Source organism: Macadamia integrifolia, chromosome 1, assembly GCF_013358625.1.
Source record: "Macadamia integrifolia cultivar HAES 741 chromosome 1, SCU_Mint_v3, whole genome shotgun sequence".
Lineage (NCBI taxonomy): Eukaryota > Viridiplantae > Streptophyta > Magnoliopsida > Proteales > Proteaceae > Macadamia > Macadamia integrifolia.
In genome coordinates this window covers 18,597,559-18,616,432 of record NC_056557.1, presented here as the reverse complement: position 1 = coordinate 18,616,432, position 18,874 = coordinate 18,597,559, and the positions used below count along the sequence as shown (strand labels likewise).

The window sequence follows — 18,874 nt, the reverse complement described above, 5'->3', positions numbered from 1 at the left end:
GTGTAAGCAATATGGCATTAAACTAGATGACTTGAAGCCTTGTAACTGTGACTTCTCATACCAACTTATATATTATATTTATATATATATATATATTGCTATTATGTACTAAGGAACTGCCCAAGGGGACTTTACTCACGCACACCAGAGGGGAAGGGGGGGGGGGGATGATACACTGAGGAATTCTAGCTGACTTTGGTTTCATGTTCTTCCCTGAAGCCATCTAAACAGGTCAGATAAATTAAGAATTGCAGAAATCTTCAGGAATTACTAACTTACACACAGACATACCTACAAATCTAAGGATAATGACAACTGAACATTGCAGTAGCCATCTGATACAACATGCCAGTTACTATGATATATGAAATTTTGATTGCCATATATGCTGTTCTCCATCTTACAGTATCATTTCAAAGTTTAAGCCTTGAATAGCTGATGTTCCTAATAAAATTTTAATATAAGAATTTCCTAGCTTCTTCCCCTCCCCAACCACACCCCCCCCCCCCCACCACCAAAAAAAAATCAGATTTTTCATTACTCAACAGCACTTCTTTTGAATTTCCATGATTTCCTAGGAAAATACCTGCGTGGTGAACCATTTTATGAGTCAGATGCCACTGGACCCCTGCCCAAGTTGTCATGAAGACACTGGGCAATCCCTGTTTTGACAGACACAAAAATGAAAAAAAGAACAGAAGGATGGGGTTCAATTTGCTTAGAAGTCAAGAAAATTTACAAAGAAATAAGCCATTGACGAAAGCAGGATATACAAAAAATGAAGGAAAAACATTCGAGGGAACACAGTAGAGAAAAAGAATTCATATAATTACTTCTTTCTTTTGCCCTTTTTCCCATTCTTTGACTTGTTAGTTCCTTTCCCCTTTCCATTTTCCTTTGGCTTGGCAGTTCCTTTCCCCCTTTCATTTTCCTTTGAATTGGAAGTTCCTTTCCCCTTTCCATTTTCGTTTTCATTATTGCAAGTCCTTTCTGCTTCTGATGAAATAATAATGGCTGAAGCCTTCTTCTTCTTCCCCTTCTTGGAATAGGTATTTCTATTACCCTTGTCATTATTTTCTTCCTCTTTGCTGCTGTGATCTTGGGTTCCTGAGGCGACACCATCCTGTAATGCCTCGGTGAGTGTGTCTGAGTTACTTTGCAAGAACAGGGAATCCAACAAATTCTCGAGTCTTGGCCTTCTTTCACTCAACTTTCTAAAAAGTTCTACGATTGTTGAAATATTATTCTTAAGCTCTTCATCACTGGGGGAAAAAAAAATAAAGAAAAATAAAAACCATCAGAAGGAAATGTAGAATTCAAAGTCTCAGCAACCAAATAAACTGATAAACCAGTAAAACTATTTTTGTATCACATAGGATATGAAATCCTTGTTTTATTAGCAGGTAATTTTCTGGTTGAGCTTTAAGAAGCAGAATAATCAGTGGGTGTTACTTCAACGCATCAATCACTTGAATGAGTTTCAGGATCAGAGCAGAATGAAACAAATGTACGAAACAAATGTACAAAACAAAGTTTTTAGGCTAATGTACCAAGCAAACTATTCCAGAGTCAGTTAAAAGCTTGTGAAAGAGATTAATAAATATTTTTAGACGTAATTCACCAATTTCAATAGACATTCAAATAAATAGCATAGCCCAGAAAAGGTGATTGCAATGATGTAGCGGAAAGCATGCCTGGATGCACAAACCACACACACAACACATGGAAAGATTGAAACTAACCTGGCATCCAAAGCAAAGGAGAGGTTAGTCAAATCACCAAGCATTTGTTTTGCTTCTTCAAACAAATTTAAATCTTCATTTGGACAGTTGTTCTTATGCACCAATTGGGTTATAGCAAACTCCATAATGCAAATAGATTCCTTCACTGAGACCTGGGAAAAGAAACGAAGGACAAAATTTTATGCTTGTTTTGTCTGTTCGACAAATAACAAGGATGCAAGTAAACATACTACCTTGATCTGAGGGTCTTTAGAAGCCAAGCTCATAGCATTCCCATAATATTCAAAAGTTTTCCAAAAATGCCCATAAATCATTGGCAGATCAGTTCTTTCTTTTTCATCTTCCCTCTCAATGATTGGATCAAACTTCCCACCTAACTCAGCGGCAGAAGAAAGTTTAACATTGTTCCCTTCATTTACAGTCTCAGCAGAAGGAGGTTCAGCAATATTCTTCTGATCAGTTCTCCCTGAAGAAAGATCTTGATTACATGAAATAATCCTTTCCGATTCAACAGAACAAATTTGACTTTCTGCATCTTCAAAACTCTTAGGAAATAAAACTCTTAATAAATCCTCTTTGCATTGGATGGCCCCCATGTTTACAACTATTGCATCTGAACATAAATTTTCTGGACAATTACTTCCTGAAATCAGTACTAGGGGATTCTCAATAGTTTCAAGGACTGCTGCTAGCACATCAGAAAATCTAAACTTCCACCTTCCCTTAAGGATCCCAAGGAATGATTGAGGTAGTTTTTCAATAATGTCATTCATCCTTAGCAGTCTATAAAGTAAATCAAAATGACTCCCACAGTTGAGACAAACTAAACTAATCACAACAATCAATCTTAACACAAAAGAAGGATAATAGTCCTTGATGGTAAATTTGAATCTCTTAAGCCATTCAAATGTCCCATGCTTGTCAAAAAGTAGTAGCTCAACTTGTCCAGCAATAAAATCATATGAAGCTTTCAATGATGCATGCATATCAGTAGCCCCAAGAATGCCGGACCCAGTATTCCACTCTCGGCAAGCAAGTGAATCAACAATAGAAAATTTTGTTGTGAAAAAATATCCTCGGCAAGAAGATGCCCAATACAAAAGGCGCTCAACAAGATATATGTAACAGTGAGGTGACATATAGTCAGATTCCTTCTTCCAGTTAACTCTGAAAGTATCTTCCAGAGCCTGCTGAAGCTTGCAGACTAGAGAGATCTGCGCAAATCCTGACCCCTTGTTTTCCTTCAACTCCTCGATGAATGCTTTCCAAGGTGTCTTCAAACAAGATTGGCTTGCAATCGTCTCATACAGTTCAACTGTTACATCTCCAGATACAAAGATCAGCATCACCACCCTTCCAATTTGCCCATATGTTGGCTTACCCTTCAAATTATCAATTATAACATCTGTAAGTAAATCCCTAAAAAGAGAGGTCTCCCTCCAGGCAATCAAATTCTCTGTCACTGCTAGCCTCCAGTCCTGGGGAAATAAAGTATCAAAGAAGCGCACTCTAGATGATTCAAGGAACTTCTGAATGTCACGCAAACGGTATTTCCGTACCAGCAAATCTGACTCAATTAAGAATTGTGATACTTCATACATGTGGAGGACAACCATCCCTTGGCAAAATATTTTGGAAGAATAGCGCCTAGCGAAATTATAAAGGGCTTCCAGTCTTTCCAGTACTTTAATACCAACAAAGGCTACTTCTGAACACCAGTGGCTCCTAGCAGCAGAGACAAACTGGTGAAGATTGAGACCAACCAAGTTCCCGTTTCTCCTAAATGCTCTTTCATCAATTTCTTTGACCCAATAAGCATTAGAGTTGAGCAAAATGTAGAGTATATCATAATTATTTTCCTGCTTTCGCACACCCAAATAATCCAAACAAAGCTGTTCATGGTCCATATGTTCATTCTTATGGAGGGGAGACCCAATAGACTGGAGGTAATGAAATATATTTACAACTATGCCCTTCCAAAAGTTCCAAAAGTAAACAAGTGTTTCAATGGAGACGCCATTCCTGCAAATGGTGTTATACACATGATTCGTCTGATCCAGGATGACTTCCTGTTCCCACTCATATTTAGAGGGTTCCCGATGAAAATGAAGATCAAGAATTTTCCGAGCACAGAAATAATCACCTAAGAAACTTCTGAATTCATGGGAAGCCCTTAAGAATTGTCCCATTTCTAACAAGCTTCGCTCTTGGTTTAATAATATGGTGGCTTCCATGCTGACCATCTCATAGAAGAATTCTGATTCATTTTTTGCAATCAATTTGGATTTCATTAAGAGTTCTTCCTTCTGAAAAAAATGGTTTGGTGGCCAGCCTTTGCTTCCAGATCCCCAAAGAGAGATTCCAATGACATAAAAGATAATAAGCCTCGATGCATCTTCGAAATATCCAGCCTTCCCTAGCATATCAGCCTCAAAAAGAATATCACCTTTCATCCGTGCAATGCTGGCAGCCTCAAAAAAATTCCCATATTCTTCCTCCAACAGCATAAGCTCAGTGAGATAATCCCATGACCTCAAGAAAGTGCGAATAGACTCAATAGAGTGAAATTCCCTCACACACTTCATCATACTTTTTGTATCTTTAAGCTCATGATAGTGACTTGCACAATTTTGAAGGAAAGCTTGTTCCATTTCCTCCAATTTTTGACTTTTTGCAACCATATCAATGGCAGGAGTTGAATTTTCCTTCCAGCATTCAATGAATTGCAGTCCCATGTCAAAGAGTTTTCCATTGGTGCAAGCCGCCAAGCACTTCGAGAAATTGTTGCCCCTAGCATATAGATCAGCAGCAACACTCCAACATTCAGCCAATGAAAAACAGTCACCAGCATCCTCAAGCCTTGATTCCCCACATTTCTCCATATAAATCATACCTGCATCAGTGGGAAGCTACAAAATAAGCATTATAATTGCCAATCAAGGTTTCCTCCCAAGCAACCAGGACAACAAAAGTAGGTTGGAGATAAAATAAGGCTTGCAAACATGGGTTATTTACCCTGCATTTAAAAGAATCACAAATCAGATATTTCCTACAATAAAAATACATACGATTGTAAGCCACTGGACATATTTTTTCATCTTTTATTCCCACCCCATCCACCCTGGGCGAAAAAAAAAAAATCAATTTTTGTAGAGTGGCACCAAAGGTTGGTCCAGATACTCTGAAATCATGCTAATGCACCACAAGTAATGCCATCACTAGGGAGTTACTACTAAAGCTCATTCAATTTTCTAATTAAAAAAACATATTTATCATCACATGTCAACATATTGTAAAGGATAATTCCGACCATTGTATTTATTACTGTTTGTAATTCTCCTTTTCATAAAATAAAAATATATATTGGTGCAACAGTAAAGTTGCTCCATTGGGACATGGTGATAATGGATTCGAATTGGGAAACAGACTATGCAAAGCAGAGTTGGCTGCAAACATATCTGCCCCTCCCCAGACCCTGCTGTGGCAGGAGCCACATACAATGGTACTTCTTTACAAAAGACTATGAACTGAATAGATTTATGCAATCCAAATTTGGAGATGTCATCAAATTAAATGCAGAAAAGGAACAGCATCAGAGAATCGATAATCCATTGTACAGCAAACAGAAAATGACCTCAATGCCAAAGAGAAAGCCAGTACCTACAGTTATTTAGAAGAGTTCAAAATGATAATTGCGTATCAATTATTATGAAGATAAATTGAACAAGAATAAGAGATTAGTAGCACACTACTTAAGCAAGGACAGGTTATGCCGAATTTATGATAGAAAATAAGAGTATGATATATGACAGCTTGAAATTTTAAAGCAAATCATGTTAGTAATGGTGCTTCATGAATAAATAATATTAAACTCCCATAAAGAAAGAACAAATAATAGACACAGAAAGGGGGAGGAGAAAGAAAAAAGGAGGAAAAGAAGTTTTTTTTTTGGGGGGGGGGGGGGGGGGCAACAAGAGCAAAGAAGCTACACAGCCGCAGCAATCCAGGGGGGTTGGAGAAGCAAAATGGAGTTGGGCCGACCCCAGGAGATGACAACAAGCTTGTTCCTTGGGGAATCTTTTGCAGGGTGATGGGGGAGCATGACTAGCTTAGAACTAACTTAAAAAAAGATGGACTTCCTAATCATATCAAAAGATCTAGAGTTCAAAGTCCATCTATGGAGGTTACATTCCATCCAAATGTGATTGATGGACATACAAAAAGCAAGCTTACCGGTGGCATCGCATTTAGTGCTACTTGCAAAAGTCATGTCAACCCAAATCTACTCTCTAGAGGGGGGAGAAAATGTACCAAGGACAGGTTCTGCAGAAAATGGTCCAACAATAGCTTAGGAAACGCTTCCAAACAGAGGTGGCTAAAGGACTAGAAAAGAAGAGATGATCGACATCTTTGGTAACATTCCAACAGAGGCAAAAGGAAGGGGGGGACCTGAACTTGCCTATAGATTAAGAAAGACTGGGTGGGAAGACAGTTAGAGAGAGCATGCCAAGCGGTGAAGGAGTGATGGAGAATATGACCTTTGAACTAGACAAATTTTCTCCAAGGAACTAAGGGGCCTCTAGCTCTAACCAGATCCCAGGTAGAGAAGGAGATAAAAAGGACAGAGGGAGAATGGGTCCGATGGAGTCTATCAAATCATCTACAGTGGCCAGGAGGAAGAGGTGGGACATCAAACCAGAGATTAGAGAGGGGAGGGGGAGAGGGAGGGGGACACCAAGCTCCATTAGAGATGATGGATGCAATAGGAGCATCTCTAGGAAGACCAGAGGAATAGATGGATCTTGCGCTAACTAAGGAGGAGAGGACACCAGAGGGGTGCCAAGGATCAAGCCAGAGGGAATTGGAGGATTCGTCCCCGATGGAGGAGTATAGAGCAGCAAGAGCAATGATTCTAGCTTGAAGGATATTGCACCAAACCCAGGAAGCATCAATGGAGGGACAGACAATCCAAAGAGGCTCCTTACAGAGGAGAAAGGAGTAGAACTAGGAGATCCATATGCTGTTCTACTATGAGGCAAGCTTCCAAATTAGCTTGAGAATGCCATTCGAATTGATATTCCTAATTCTCCAAAGGCCTAGCCTACCTTCAGCTTTGGGGAGGCAAATAGAAGACCAACTAAGGGGATGAAGGAATTTAGTGGGGTCAACCCCTTTCCAGAGGAAGGTGCAAAGGAGATTCTGCATCCTTAATGGTATATTGGGGAAGGACTATAATACCCTAATATGATATTTATACCCGTACTTGTGGACAGGCAAGAAGAAGAGCAAAGGAAGCCAATGCTGGCATGGTTGGCAACTGTGGAGTGCCAAGAAGGCAGAAGTGACCCCACCTGCTCCTGTTTAGCCTGCCAATATCACTAGGGAACTCATCAAGAGGTGTGGACAAAGAGGTAAATTTAATTATGAGACCTAGTATAGGAGAATAGAGAAAAGGGGTGTAACACGAGGACTTCCCAGGGGGTCACCCATCCTAGTACTACTCTCACCTAAGCACGTTTAACTGTGGAGTTTTGATGGGATCCGGTGCATTAGTGCTGATATGGTTGCACCCAAACCGATAGGTCCAAACCGGCCAGCCTGTCGTACAGGTACAATACACTTTTCTGGGTTTTTGCACTGTGTGGAGCCCACACTTTTCTGTGCAATTCCCCATTATACCCTATGGATAGAGACCTAATTGAGGTATAAAATCTATATTTTATGCCAATAAATAAAAAGGGAAATTAAATTACAAATTTAATTACCTATTATATGCAATTTTTGGGTTTCTGTGCTGTGGGGCCCACACCCCTACTGTACAAATCCCCATTCTGCCCCTATGTGAATAATCCCAAATAAGGTATGAGATGGTATATTTTAATGTCAATAAATAAATGGGGGAAAATAATTTTACAAAATTAATCACATATTAATCAATTAAGTAATATAAATATATAAGCATTAGACTAAGGCCAGCCAAACGGACCCTTAGGTCTGCTTAGGCTGCCTTATATAAAGGCAAATAAGGGCTGTAATTCACCCCTAAATCGTTGGCTTCTGAAAACCGAAAAGGAAAGAAGAAGGAAAAGAGAAGGAGAAGTAAGAAGAGAATTACTGCACCTTAGAATTTTGCTAGATCAGCATCAGTCTCAGGTGAGTAATACAGACCAGTACAGTAGGGTTAATCGGGTAATTACACATGGAATTGGTAGCTAGGGTTAGGATTTATGCAAAATTGGGGACTTCTAGGGAATCCCTGTGAACTGAGATGCTGCCCAGTAGAGAAAGCCCTAATTTTTGTGGGCTACTAGGGACCCAAATGGAGGAAACCCTAACCTTACTAAACCCTAAAGACTAAGAATTTTCCTATTTCAGTAATAAATTATACTGTTAAGGCTGGAATAGAGAATTCTTGGTAGAAATTCTGTCAAATCCCTAAGAACAGAATTTTGGTTAAGTTGGATGTGGAATTTAGTAAGGGTTCAATGAATTATTTTTTAAAACTTCTATTACAAGTTTAGTCAGAGATTGAATACCAAATCTGTGATTTAAAACACCTGTATTCTACCCTAATTAAGTGATTAACTTAGGTAATTGGTTCAGTTCCAAAGAAATTTCCTCTATTTATGATAAATGCTAAATTTTAGTAAAACTGAATATACAACTTAAAAGTTGGACAATTTGAACTCAGAAATGGGTCAAATTGGAATTCAATTTATTCTCTATTGACTCTTGAATGCAACAAAATTATGGAAGACGGTTAAACCCAATTTAAGACACATTAGTGTGCAAATCAGCAGAGGCAGAATTGAATTCTGCAGAAGAAAAAAAAAAAGGGGGAGGGGGGGGGAACCGGTGGGTCCCGATCGGCCAGCAGATTGGTGCCCAGCCAACCTACCGGTTGGCATTTTGATGCAGATTAATTACCAAACTAGGCTTGTTTTATTAGGAATAAGCCTAGGGTTGGGTTGTATATGTGTTGGGCCTTCAGTCCATATGGTTTGGAGTGTATTGGGCCACTTTTATGGGTCTAAAAGAGGGGTTCTAAGATTGAGTACGGGATTACTAGTTATTTTCCTTTTTCTTTAGTTTCCTTTTTAGATAGGGATATTTAGTTCCTAATTTCAGTACCTAGTTAGTTTCTAATTTTCAGTCATAAGTTAGTTTCTAATTCCAGTTGTTTTATTTCCTAGTTTACTTTTCCAGATTTAGTAACTAGATGTTAGTATCCAATAACTTTCAAGTTACTAAATTGTAATTACCCCACCCCATCATTATTATAAATAAAGGAGCAGGGCTCCCACATGCCCACGATTTGGATTTTTGAAAAAAAAGACTTGCTGCTGGTCATTGCCATGCATCTACTGGTTTTCTCTGTGTGTTTGATCACAGAACAATGGGCTGGTGTCTGATCCAGTTGACACTCTGCGGTGTGAAGCCCGAGTGGATTTCTCTACTGTTCTTCAAGTATTTTTCTGGCTTATTTCTTAAGGTCTGCTGCTGCTACACGTTACAGGTATTTCTCCTCACTTTTCTGCCCAGAAATTCTGCAGATTTCAGCATTCGGCCCCTGCCTGTAAGAGTAGATCTAGGCCTTGTTTTAGGCCACAATTTTGATCGACTCTTCCTCTCTATCTAAGAGGAGATCGACCCTGATTAGGATTGTTTCTGGACAGTCAATCTAAAATTATCAGAAAACACCTATTTTTTGTCTTTTAGTGACTGTACCTGTCAAGGTCGGAGATCGACAGGTCTAATTAGTTCTCTGCTGTTTACTTGGCCTATGGTTCATGTTTTTAGACTGGTTTGAGTCTCTTTGAAGTACTGCAAAGCCTGTTACTATTTGATTCTATTCTGGTTGATGTTATACCGATTGGGAATCGATTAATGTTCTGGTTTGCCCTGCTGAATGTTCTAATCTGATCTGTTATATTGTTGGAATGGGTTAGTTGTTTGGTTTAAAAAAACATCCTGCAGTTTGGGTATAGTTTGACTTATCAAATCTAGGCCTACATTAGATTCCAGAGGCCAAATCCCTGTTATGGATGGTTTGTAAGCCCTGAACCCAGCATTGGGACCTGTAGACACAATATTCCAATAGAAATGGACCCTATTGAAGGGCAGTAGTAGGGAATCTATAGTTCTGAGTAGACTGCCACTGTGACCAAAATTTCCCAACCAAATGTGGGACCCCCTAGTGGTTTCCCTTCACGTGACCCAATAGTACGGGAAGCTGGAAACCCTGATTGTATAGTGAAAAATAATCATAGGGTCAATTGAATTTGGGAATTAGGATGATGTATTTAGACAGGTTGGGATAGGATTGTAGGTTATGTCCTAAAAATAATAATTTAAATTATCCGTGAAATAGGAAGCATAAGTTGCGGAGAGAAAGAATATTCGAATCCAGAAATCAGATTTCAGGAATTTGGACACCAAGGTGAGTGGGTGTTTATTTTATTTTATGGAGTGTTTCTATACTTTTGTATTCATGCCTGCTCATGTGGAGTGTGATGGTTACTGTGTTATGGATTTATTTTATATAAAATTATATATTTCACATGTTGCATAATTTTACCGACTTGATGTGATCGAAGTATTATAGATGAGTAGTATGATAGTTGTGTGGTGATAATTGAAATATTGACGGTCTGAGGCACGGTGTGGCTGAGGTTCTTTTCGGTACCGTGGGCTTAGAAGTCAGTGTTCTAGTTGTGACCACGGATATGTGATTGGATGTTACGGATGCTATGGATGCATGTAGATGCATATGGTTAGGATCACATCCCAATGCTACAACACCTTATCCATAAGGGGATAGGTACGGACTAATCCTGACATATGTGGCTGCCTGATCAGCAGTACACTTCCGTGGTATGACGTACTGTACCTAGAGACGAATAGCAATAGGGTACAACGTACTGTACCTGACATATGTGATCGAAGTTTTATGGATGAGTAGTATGATAGTTGTGTGGGTGATAATTGTAATATTGACGGTCTGAGGCACGGTGTGGCTGAGGTTCTTTTCGGTACCGTGGGCTTAGAAGTCAGTGTTCTAGTTGTGACCACGGATATGTGATTGGATGTTACGGATGCTATGGATGCATGTAGATGCATATGGTTAGGATCACATCCCAATGCTACAACACCTTATCCATAAGGGGATAGGTACGGACTAATCCTGACATATGTGGCTGCCTGATCAGCAGTACACTTCCGTGGTATGACGTACTATACCTAGAGACGAATAGCAATAGGGTACAACATACTGTACACTTGACTGCCCGGGGTTACTAACTTAGGGGTTAGCTGGGGGACCAAGGTTCTTTTCAAGACTGGCTGACTCCTGCCTGCAATGAGCTTGTATTCCTTAGGCCCAACGTATAGGGTAGGGAATGCCACCTATGTTGCGTAGCACTATACCTCTGTTTTCAGACTTAGTAATGGACTAGGAAGTAGTGTAATTTTAAATGAACTCATGAGTATCATATAAGGTATGGAGCATGCATTACATCATTTGTATTGTGTTTTGCTTGCTTGCCCCCATCCCCTCACTAAGCATGATGTGCACACCCCCTTATTTACTTTTCTAGATATCGAGATTAGTATTTTGCCGACTTCCTGCTCTAATCATAAGACAGTGGCCATGGATGACTTGGCCAGTCTTCAAGAAGATGAAATCGACCATGGACCCGACTATGGATGTAACGACTATGCCTATGGAGACCAGTTCTTCTGAGGAATAGGATAGACTATTCCTATGTCTGTATATATTTTCGCTGATGCGTACTCTGTTGTCTATAGTCTACTATTGAGATATTGTAAACTGTGTAAATATTCTCTTTTTGTAAGGTATGTGACTCTCACCTAGATAATTGTATATATATCTTATCACTTAGTTGGCACTGGAGCTTATGTAAAATATCTTATTGTTGGACTGTGCATGTATATATGAACTTTGACCTTTAATGGTGTAATTGTGATGTTATGATCTGCCCTAGTCTAGGTCTTAGGGAAACAAGCTGACTAGATACGGTGAGGTGTCCAGTGCCGCATGCCTTAGCCTATTGAAGGCAGGGTGTGACAAGGACAATGATGCCCGACCAGTATAAACAGCAAGATTGGAGCACAAATTTGGCAAGAACAAGGTGCCCCGAATAAGAGATGAGTTTGCCCTTCCAAAGTTGGCCTTTATGATGCCAAGTATGGGAGTGCAACGCTGGGCGGAGAGCAGATCAGAAATACGGGGAAGGCCGAGATATTTAACTGGAAGGGACCCAATAGAGAAACCAATCAGCTGAAGGAGATGGTTTGTGGATGCATTAGAGACCCCAGCATGGAAGAGTTAGAATTTAAGGAGGTTGATACTAAGGCCAGACATGTATTCAAAGAGCCAAGTGGAAGACATAATGGACTAAATGGAGGATCTATCCACGCTAGAGAAAATCATGAGAGCAATAGCGAAAGCAAGATGGTCGATGTTAAGGGCTTTTCATTTAGGGAGGGGGAGATGAGATGGAGATTATTATGGATTGGATGGATCTAAAGAGGACCTCAAGAGAAAGGTAGAAGAGGAAAAGGGAGTGGGACAACCTTGATGGATGCCTCTTGAAGAAGGGAAGTAACTAATAGGATTACCATTTAGCAGAACAGAGAAGCGGGGGAAGAGATGCAAGAGTAGATCCAATGCACAAATACTGGGGTAAAGGACATCTAAATAGGACCTCGGAGATGAACCCCCAATTGATGGAATCGAAAGCCTTATGGATGTTAATCTTAATTAGCAAGTGGAGGAATGGGATTTCATGTCGAAACCTCTCACGATCTTATGACAGAGCATAATGTAGTTAGAGATGCTCCTTACAGTAATGAAAGTGGATTGGTTAGAGCTAACCAATAACAGTTTGCAATAAGTTGGAAAGGATTTTGGCAAAGAACTTGTAAAGGATGTTGGAAAGGGAGATAGGATGAAGTCAGACATGGAGAAGGCTCCATCTTTTTTAGCGATAAGGCACAAGAAGGTATGATTCACTCCTTTGATTTGATCAGGGTCAAAGAAAAAGCTACAAATGGCTTGGATGAGGTCCTCTTGAATAATATCCCAATAGGAAAAAAAGAATCCCGTGTTGAAGCAATAAGGGCCAAGGGATTTGACAGACTTGAGGGAATCGACTACTGACAAGATTTCTTCATTCGAAGGAATAGCCTGGAGAGGAGCCAAAAGATGACTAGGGATGAAATTGTTGAGGAGAGGAGGAAGAGGAGGGAAAGAGGACTAGGATGAGGGGGGATTGAAGATATCTTTGAATTAGTCAACTGCCTTAGCTTTAATGGAATCTGGGGAGAGTAGGAGAGAGCTATCTCTTGCAATAAGACTGGAAATTGAATTGGCATTAGATCTGACTTTGAGAGAGCGGTGGAAGTAGGCCGAGTTGGAGTCGCCAAGCTCAAGCCATTTAATCTTTATTTTTGTCGAAGAAAGCTATCTTCCTGAACAATTAGAGAGGAGTTCAGGAAGAGAGCTCAAAGGTGGTGGATTTCTCTTCGGTGGCAAGAGAATGGTTATAGACATCCAATTAAAGGCTAGCCCAAATGGAAGCGAGCTTGTCTCTATAGACAAAGACACAGGAATAAATGTTGCCAAAGGTGTTGGAGTTCTAGAATTTGATGGCTGCTTTGACATTTTTGAGCTTCCTAAAGAAGGCAATGAGGGGAGAGGAGAAAGCCTGAACAGGAAAGGTCCAAGCAATTATGAGTCCACATATCGAAGAATTTGAAGGGTTTAGGCCCAAAGGAAATGTAAGGATAGATATGGAGGGAAATGGGATAGTGATCAGATATAGTCGGGAGGCCGAAGGAAGCATGGGAAGAGGGGAATGAAGCTAGCCAAGCTTCATTTACCAGAGCTCAGACAACTTGCAAGAAACTCTATCGGACCCATTTCTATGATTGTGCCAAGTGAGTTTGGTACCTGACAACTTTAACTCATTTATAACTATGTCATCAAGGCAGTCATTAAAAGCTTCGACAAAAGGCAAGGTTAATAGAGGAACCCCTGCTTTTCATAATTAAACCTAACCACATTAAAGTCCCCTCCAACTAAGGAAGGGAGCCAACAGAGGGCACAAAGGAACGAAGCTCGTCCCAGAGGGGAGAGATTTGTCAGTTGCATGGTTAAAAGTATAAAAAACCACAATGAAATATATATTGAAGACACCACTAGAGTCAGAAACGGAAAGGTGAATGGATTGAGGGGAGCAGGATAATACCAAGATAGAGAACTTGGTGGAAATCCAAAAGACCCAGATCCGACTATTAGGGCAGAGGGCGTAGAGCACCAAAGAGTGCGCAATGCTTGAAACAATCTGGGAAGCATTGTGTTCAATAAATTTAGTCTTAAGGAGGCAGCAAAATCTACAATGCGAGGACTTGAGATGAGAGCGAATGTGAGTATGTTTAGCTGAGTTGAGGCCTCAAAAATTCTAGATGGCCGGGGGATCAATGAGAGATTAGAAAGAGGAACTATTGACGCTCACTGGAGCAAGTTGCACCAACGTAGATGCTAACGGAATTATCCGTGGTAGGTTGGATCTTTATGGCGTCTCCTGTATTCCTTTAGAGGATTCGATCTAGAGGGAGAGCTGATAGTAGCAACATTTTGGGGAGTAGTGCTGGGGTGGGGAGGCAGTAGTATGTTGTGAAGGATTTGCCGGATGAGTCAAAGGAGAGCCAAAGGCAGTCAGAGGAACTACAGTGGCTGGAAGGGCAAGGCAAGAAGAGACATCTGACTGAGGAGAACCAGGGGCCACTAAAGGGGCTGCTATGACTGAAAGGGAAGCAAGAGGATAGCACAGGTGGTCAGTAGTGGGTACTAGCGGAGAGTGGCGGTGGAGCTGCTCAAATCTTGGAGAAGGCCAAATGGTAGTGGATGCTGGTGAAGAGGGACGACAACCAAGCGAAGAGCTTGGAAGGGTACAACAAATCTACCTAGAATGAGATAGATTAGTATAGACATGTCTGGTTGGAAGGGCCAAGAAAGAACCTGCAACAAGTGCTGACGAGAACCTAGATGAAGAGCTCGTGGTGGATGTCCAAGAGCATCGAGGGGTGCGGGTGAGGGAGAAGGGGTGGCCGGGTTAAGAGAGGGATCTAAGATGGTGGATTTGGAACAATCGACCATCAGGTTTGGAGTATATCTAGCAAGTAGGTAATAGTGATATCTTAGGTCGAGTTAGATGGGTTCCAATTAGGATGGGGATAGTTGGTTCAAAGGGGTAAATTGGGGCCAAATTGGTTGTGAGTTATGGGATGGGAATGCACCGGTTTGGGGGGTTTAAATCTAGAAGAGATGAGAAGACCAAAAGGTTAGTCAACCTTAGGAAAAGGTAGAGGAAGCAAATAGGGTAACGAAGAAGGGAGAGGATAGTGATGGGAAGAACTCATCAATGGCTATGGCAAAGGAAAGAAGGTTCGTTTGTCCAGAATTCCTGGCAACAGGGTAAGAGGAAAGGGGGTCAGAGGCAAAAGAAGGAAGGATATCAGGCAAAGGGCAAAGGTGATGTGGACTGGTCGAGTGATAGGAAGTAGCGTTCGAGACTGGCATACCGACTTCTCCTTCCATTTCAAAGTCCGAGAGAGCTTAGAGAACTGTGAAGCAATTAGATCCAATGGCCAATAGGTCACAAGGGTATAACGTTTCAGAAGAAGGATCCCTAGCAGGAATCCCTGGAGCTTGGGGTTGACAAGAGACCAAACAAGCCGGTTTTCTTCCACAATGGTGGTGCTTGAGCATCCTACGGCCATGACTAGGACCGTAAGAGGAAGAGACTCAAGATGAGGTGGCGATGGGTAGCTTAAAGTGCTGATACTGGATTCGTGCATGGCCTCAACAACATCCAAGAGAGAGGAGACAAATAGAGCTTCAAAAGCAATTTCAATTGGATTAGCAACATCAATAAAGGTTTTAGGGGTGCATAACTTAGTAGGGTGCACTTAAACCTTGCATATCAAACAATGGGTAGGCAACCATTCGTCAGAGATGGCTTGCTAGAACAAGAAGTCCTCTCCAGCCATGTTATTGATGGAGGAAAGAGGAGATACTTCAAAATACGAGCAAATGCAAGCCTATCCATCTTTTTGGTGTGTTCATCAAATTAGAGGGGGTGTCTAATAACCGAATCAACAATACTTGACCCTTCCGTACACCAGTAATGAAGAGGTAGATTGGGTAGGGCAATCCTAAGAGGAATGGATTGAAGATCCACCTTGTAGAGCTGAGTTTGCTGGTCCCATTGGTGGAGCAAGACTGGCTTCCTTCCAACCAGCCAAGGTCCACCTTTAAGAGCATTCAATTTGACGCCCTCATCGGAGAAGCTGGAGATCAAGGATCCCGTTATCAAAGAGATAAGTATACAACCAACCTATAATCCTCCATTGCTTAGAAAGTGAGGATTTGACAATATTGAATGGAGGTTTTCTACCAAGGAAGTGACCTACAAAACAATTCTTCCACTTTGGTATCTCGGAGTCAAGTAGCCAAGCCAAACGGCACCAAATTTAACATTGTCAACCAGGATTGGAGGGGCATAGTGTAAGGAAATGCCATCTCGGGACTAAAATGTGGGAGGGCTAAAAAGGGAGGTGTAAAGTTTAAGAGCCTGAGGGGAACGAGGAAGGGAGGTAGGGGAGGGGCTGGCTAGGCGGAGGGAGGAGGGACGAGGAAGGGGGGAAGGGATTCTGGTGGTGGAGTCCACCAAGGTTCAAAATTTTGTTTCGTCTCGGTGTTTCGGTGGGTTCAGAAACTGAAATTTCGTTTCGTTTCATTTCGGCCGAAATTGTGTATTTTTTTTTTTTCGATTGACTGTTTCTGTGGTCAAACGGCCATATTTTGACCTGAAACTTGGTGGGTAACTTATTTTCAGGTTAATAAACATGTTAGAATATAAAAATACAAAAATATTAGGACATGACATTGTTTTAGAGTTGCACCTTTGTTTGGCAGCAACCGTCAAACTCTTCTGAAAATTTTACCTGATTTTGGAGAAAGAACTTTACCTTTCCTAAGCTTTGAATGTGTAGATCTTTGTAGGAGTCCAATGGAAGTCAAAATGTAAAATGATGTGGCAAATTCGAGGGCTTGTTGGAGTGTTTTTCCTTCAAAATATGCAAATAGAACCGAAACCACCAAGACAGGTGAGACAGTTTAAATTTTGACCGAAATTTCGACCGAGGTATGGTATTTATAACACATGGAATGTACTGAGACAGGCGAGATACCAAAACGTTACCGAAATTTCGACCAAAATTTTGTACAAATGTTATTTTGGGCCTTATTTCGTTTCGGCCAAAAAAAAAAATTTGAAATTCGGAAATTTCGATTTCGGCGAGATTTCGAGCTATGGAGTCCACCAGAGGGGGACTGGCCATGGGAGAGGGCAGAATGGGTCAGGAAGCTTGATTGTGTTCCGACTAGTGTATTTCACTACTAGATATAGGTGTCTTGCCTGGGTAATGTATGTTAAACTACTATATCAAACTGCGTATGTTAGTGATTATTTATTATAATTAATTTCAATACAGGAATGATGTTCCTAAGTAGCTATCTTTTTATTTTTGCTTGCTATGCATCTCATATGGGCATGGATGCAACAAAAATCTTTTAATAGGAGGAGATATTTTAACAAATTGAGATCTACCCAGTGGCTCAAATGCTGAGAAAGGACACAAAGCTCTCAAGAGAAAAATTGAAGATCTGGTAGGAAATAATGTGATTTAAGCAGAGCAATATGCGCAACAAGAGTTCATACAGCGATATTTTCAGTTCTATCATCACCAAAATTAAAATAAATGCTACAAAATTTGTAGGACTACAAAGAAACCAAAGATTCTAACACCCAGTTCTAGATCTGCACTTAATTTTCTACATAAACTACAGAATAAAGCTATAAAATTCTCAGTGTATGCCTCTTATGGTGCATTGTTAGGTGATACTCAAATCACTAGAAATTAAAGGTCAGTTAAGATAGGAATACCTCAATGACTTTCTCCAATCTTTATCAAGTCTCCATCTTTTATTTATTTTTTTTTTTTTTTCACAAGACATAATGAGGCTCTTGTCATAGAAGAGGCATAAAGAGCCATTACATGTGTTACACGTCACATATTAATATCTATCACTAGGTAGCCCCATGTAAGATATTTATTATAAAATTCAGGATGATCAAACGGACAAATTGCCACAATTAGGTTTTTGTTAGTATAGGAAAAATTTTCTTCTAAGATTGCACTTTAACCAACATATCAGATGGAAAGAGATCTTCACTTAGTATAACTTGAGTTAATAATTTAGTGAAATTGGATCACATCAAATCAAATAAAGGCGGTCAGCCTTGAGCAGCACAGGAATAAATGATTATCATTCCTGTAATTGCCAAATGCCAATTCAAAAATGGTCATGCAAGCAAAAACAGTTCATCAGAAGGCTCAAAACATATAAGAGATGAAAGTATAGTAGGAATGATCTGAACATTCAATACAACAATATGCACACCTGCCCTTTTAAATTCCTCCAAGTCAACAAAACACTTGGCAGCAGACGCAGCTCTACCAATTTCTTCATAAATATCTGCAGCTTCTGAAAGAGCAATACGCCGCATTTCAGAATTAGAGCCATGCATGCGGTCAGCATCAGCTCGAAGACGAGCAGCTTTAGCCCATTTCTCCCTGTAAGTGTCTTCAGCTCTTTCAAAGCACATTGTAGCCATCTCAAAATTCCCCTCATCAAATAGCTGTGACAAAACCAAAATTTGTACAAATGGTAACGTAGGACAAACAAAGGTACACTCTGACATTATCAAGCAAGCTGTAATCAGTGCAAGATGCGAACTAATAAACAACAAAGGTATATCCCAACAGAAAGATTTATTAACTTATTGCAATAGATCTTCCAGACATGTGGATAGATATGACTTCTGTCAGAAGATTGGGACCACTGTCATTCTTTCCAGCTCATTTTTTAACCGACATTTTTCCTGTTTTATAAGGAATCTATCAATTGAGCAACTTCAAAAACATCTATTTCCCTACACTATAGAAGGACAAATCCACTAGATGTTGGATCATATGGTTAA

At 40.4% G+C, this 18,874-nt stretch overlaps 1 protein-coding gene and 1 non-coding gene across 4 annotated transcripts in view; both read right to left on the bottom strand.

The window, feature by feature from the left end:
* Window positions 1-683: 683 nt before the first annotated feature.
* Window positions 684-18,874, bottom strand: part of LOC122081053 — a 50,920-nt gene continuing 32,729 nt past the window's right edge. For all 3 annotated transcript variants that reach the window (XM_042648006.1, XM_042648014.1, XM_042648021.1), the window contains 4 exons: window positions 18,295-18,532; window positions 1,976-4,635; window positions 1,743-1,894; window positions 684-1,262 (listed from right to left, as the gene is read on the bottom strand). In XM_042648006.1, the coding sequence (XP_042503940.1) occupies window positions 830-1,262; window positions 1,743-1,894; window positions 1,976-4,635; window positions 18,295-18,532 (3,483 nt within the window). In that variant the 3' untranslated portion in view covers window positions 684-829. The remainder of the gene's footprint in view (window positions 1,263-1,742; window positions 1,895-1,975; window positions 4,636-18,294; window positions 18,533-18,874) is intronic.
* LOC122086546 lies at window positions 7,196-7,314 on the bottom strand. The gene has a single exon (XR_006142465.1). It is a non-coding gene; the product is annotated as a 5S ribosomal RNA (ribosomal RNA).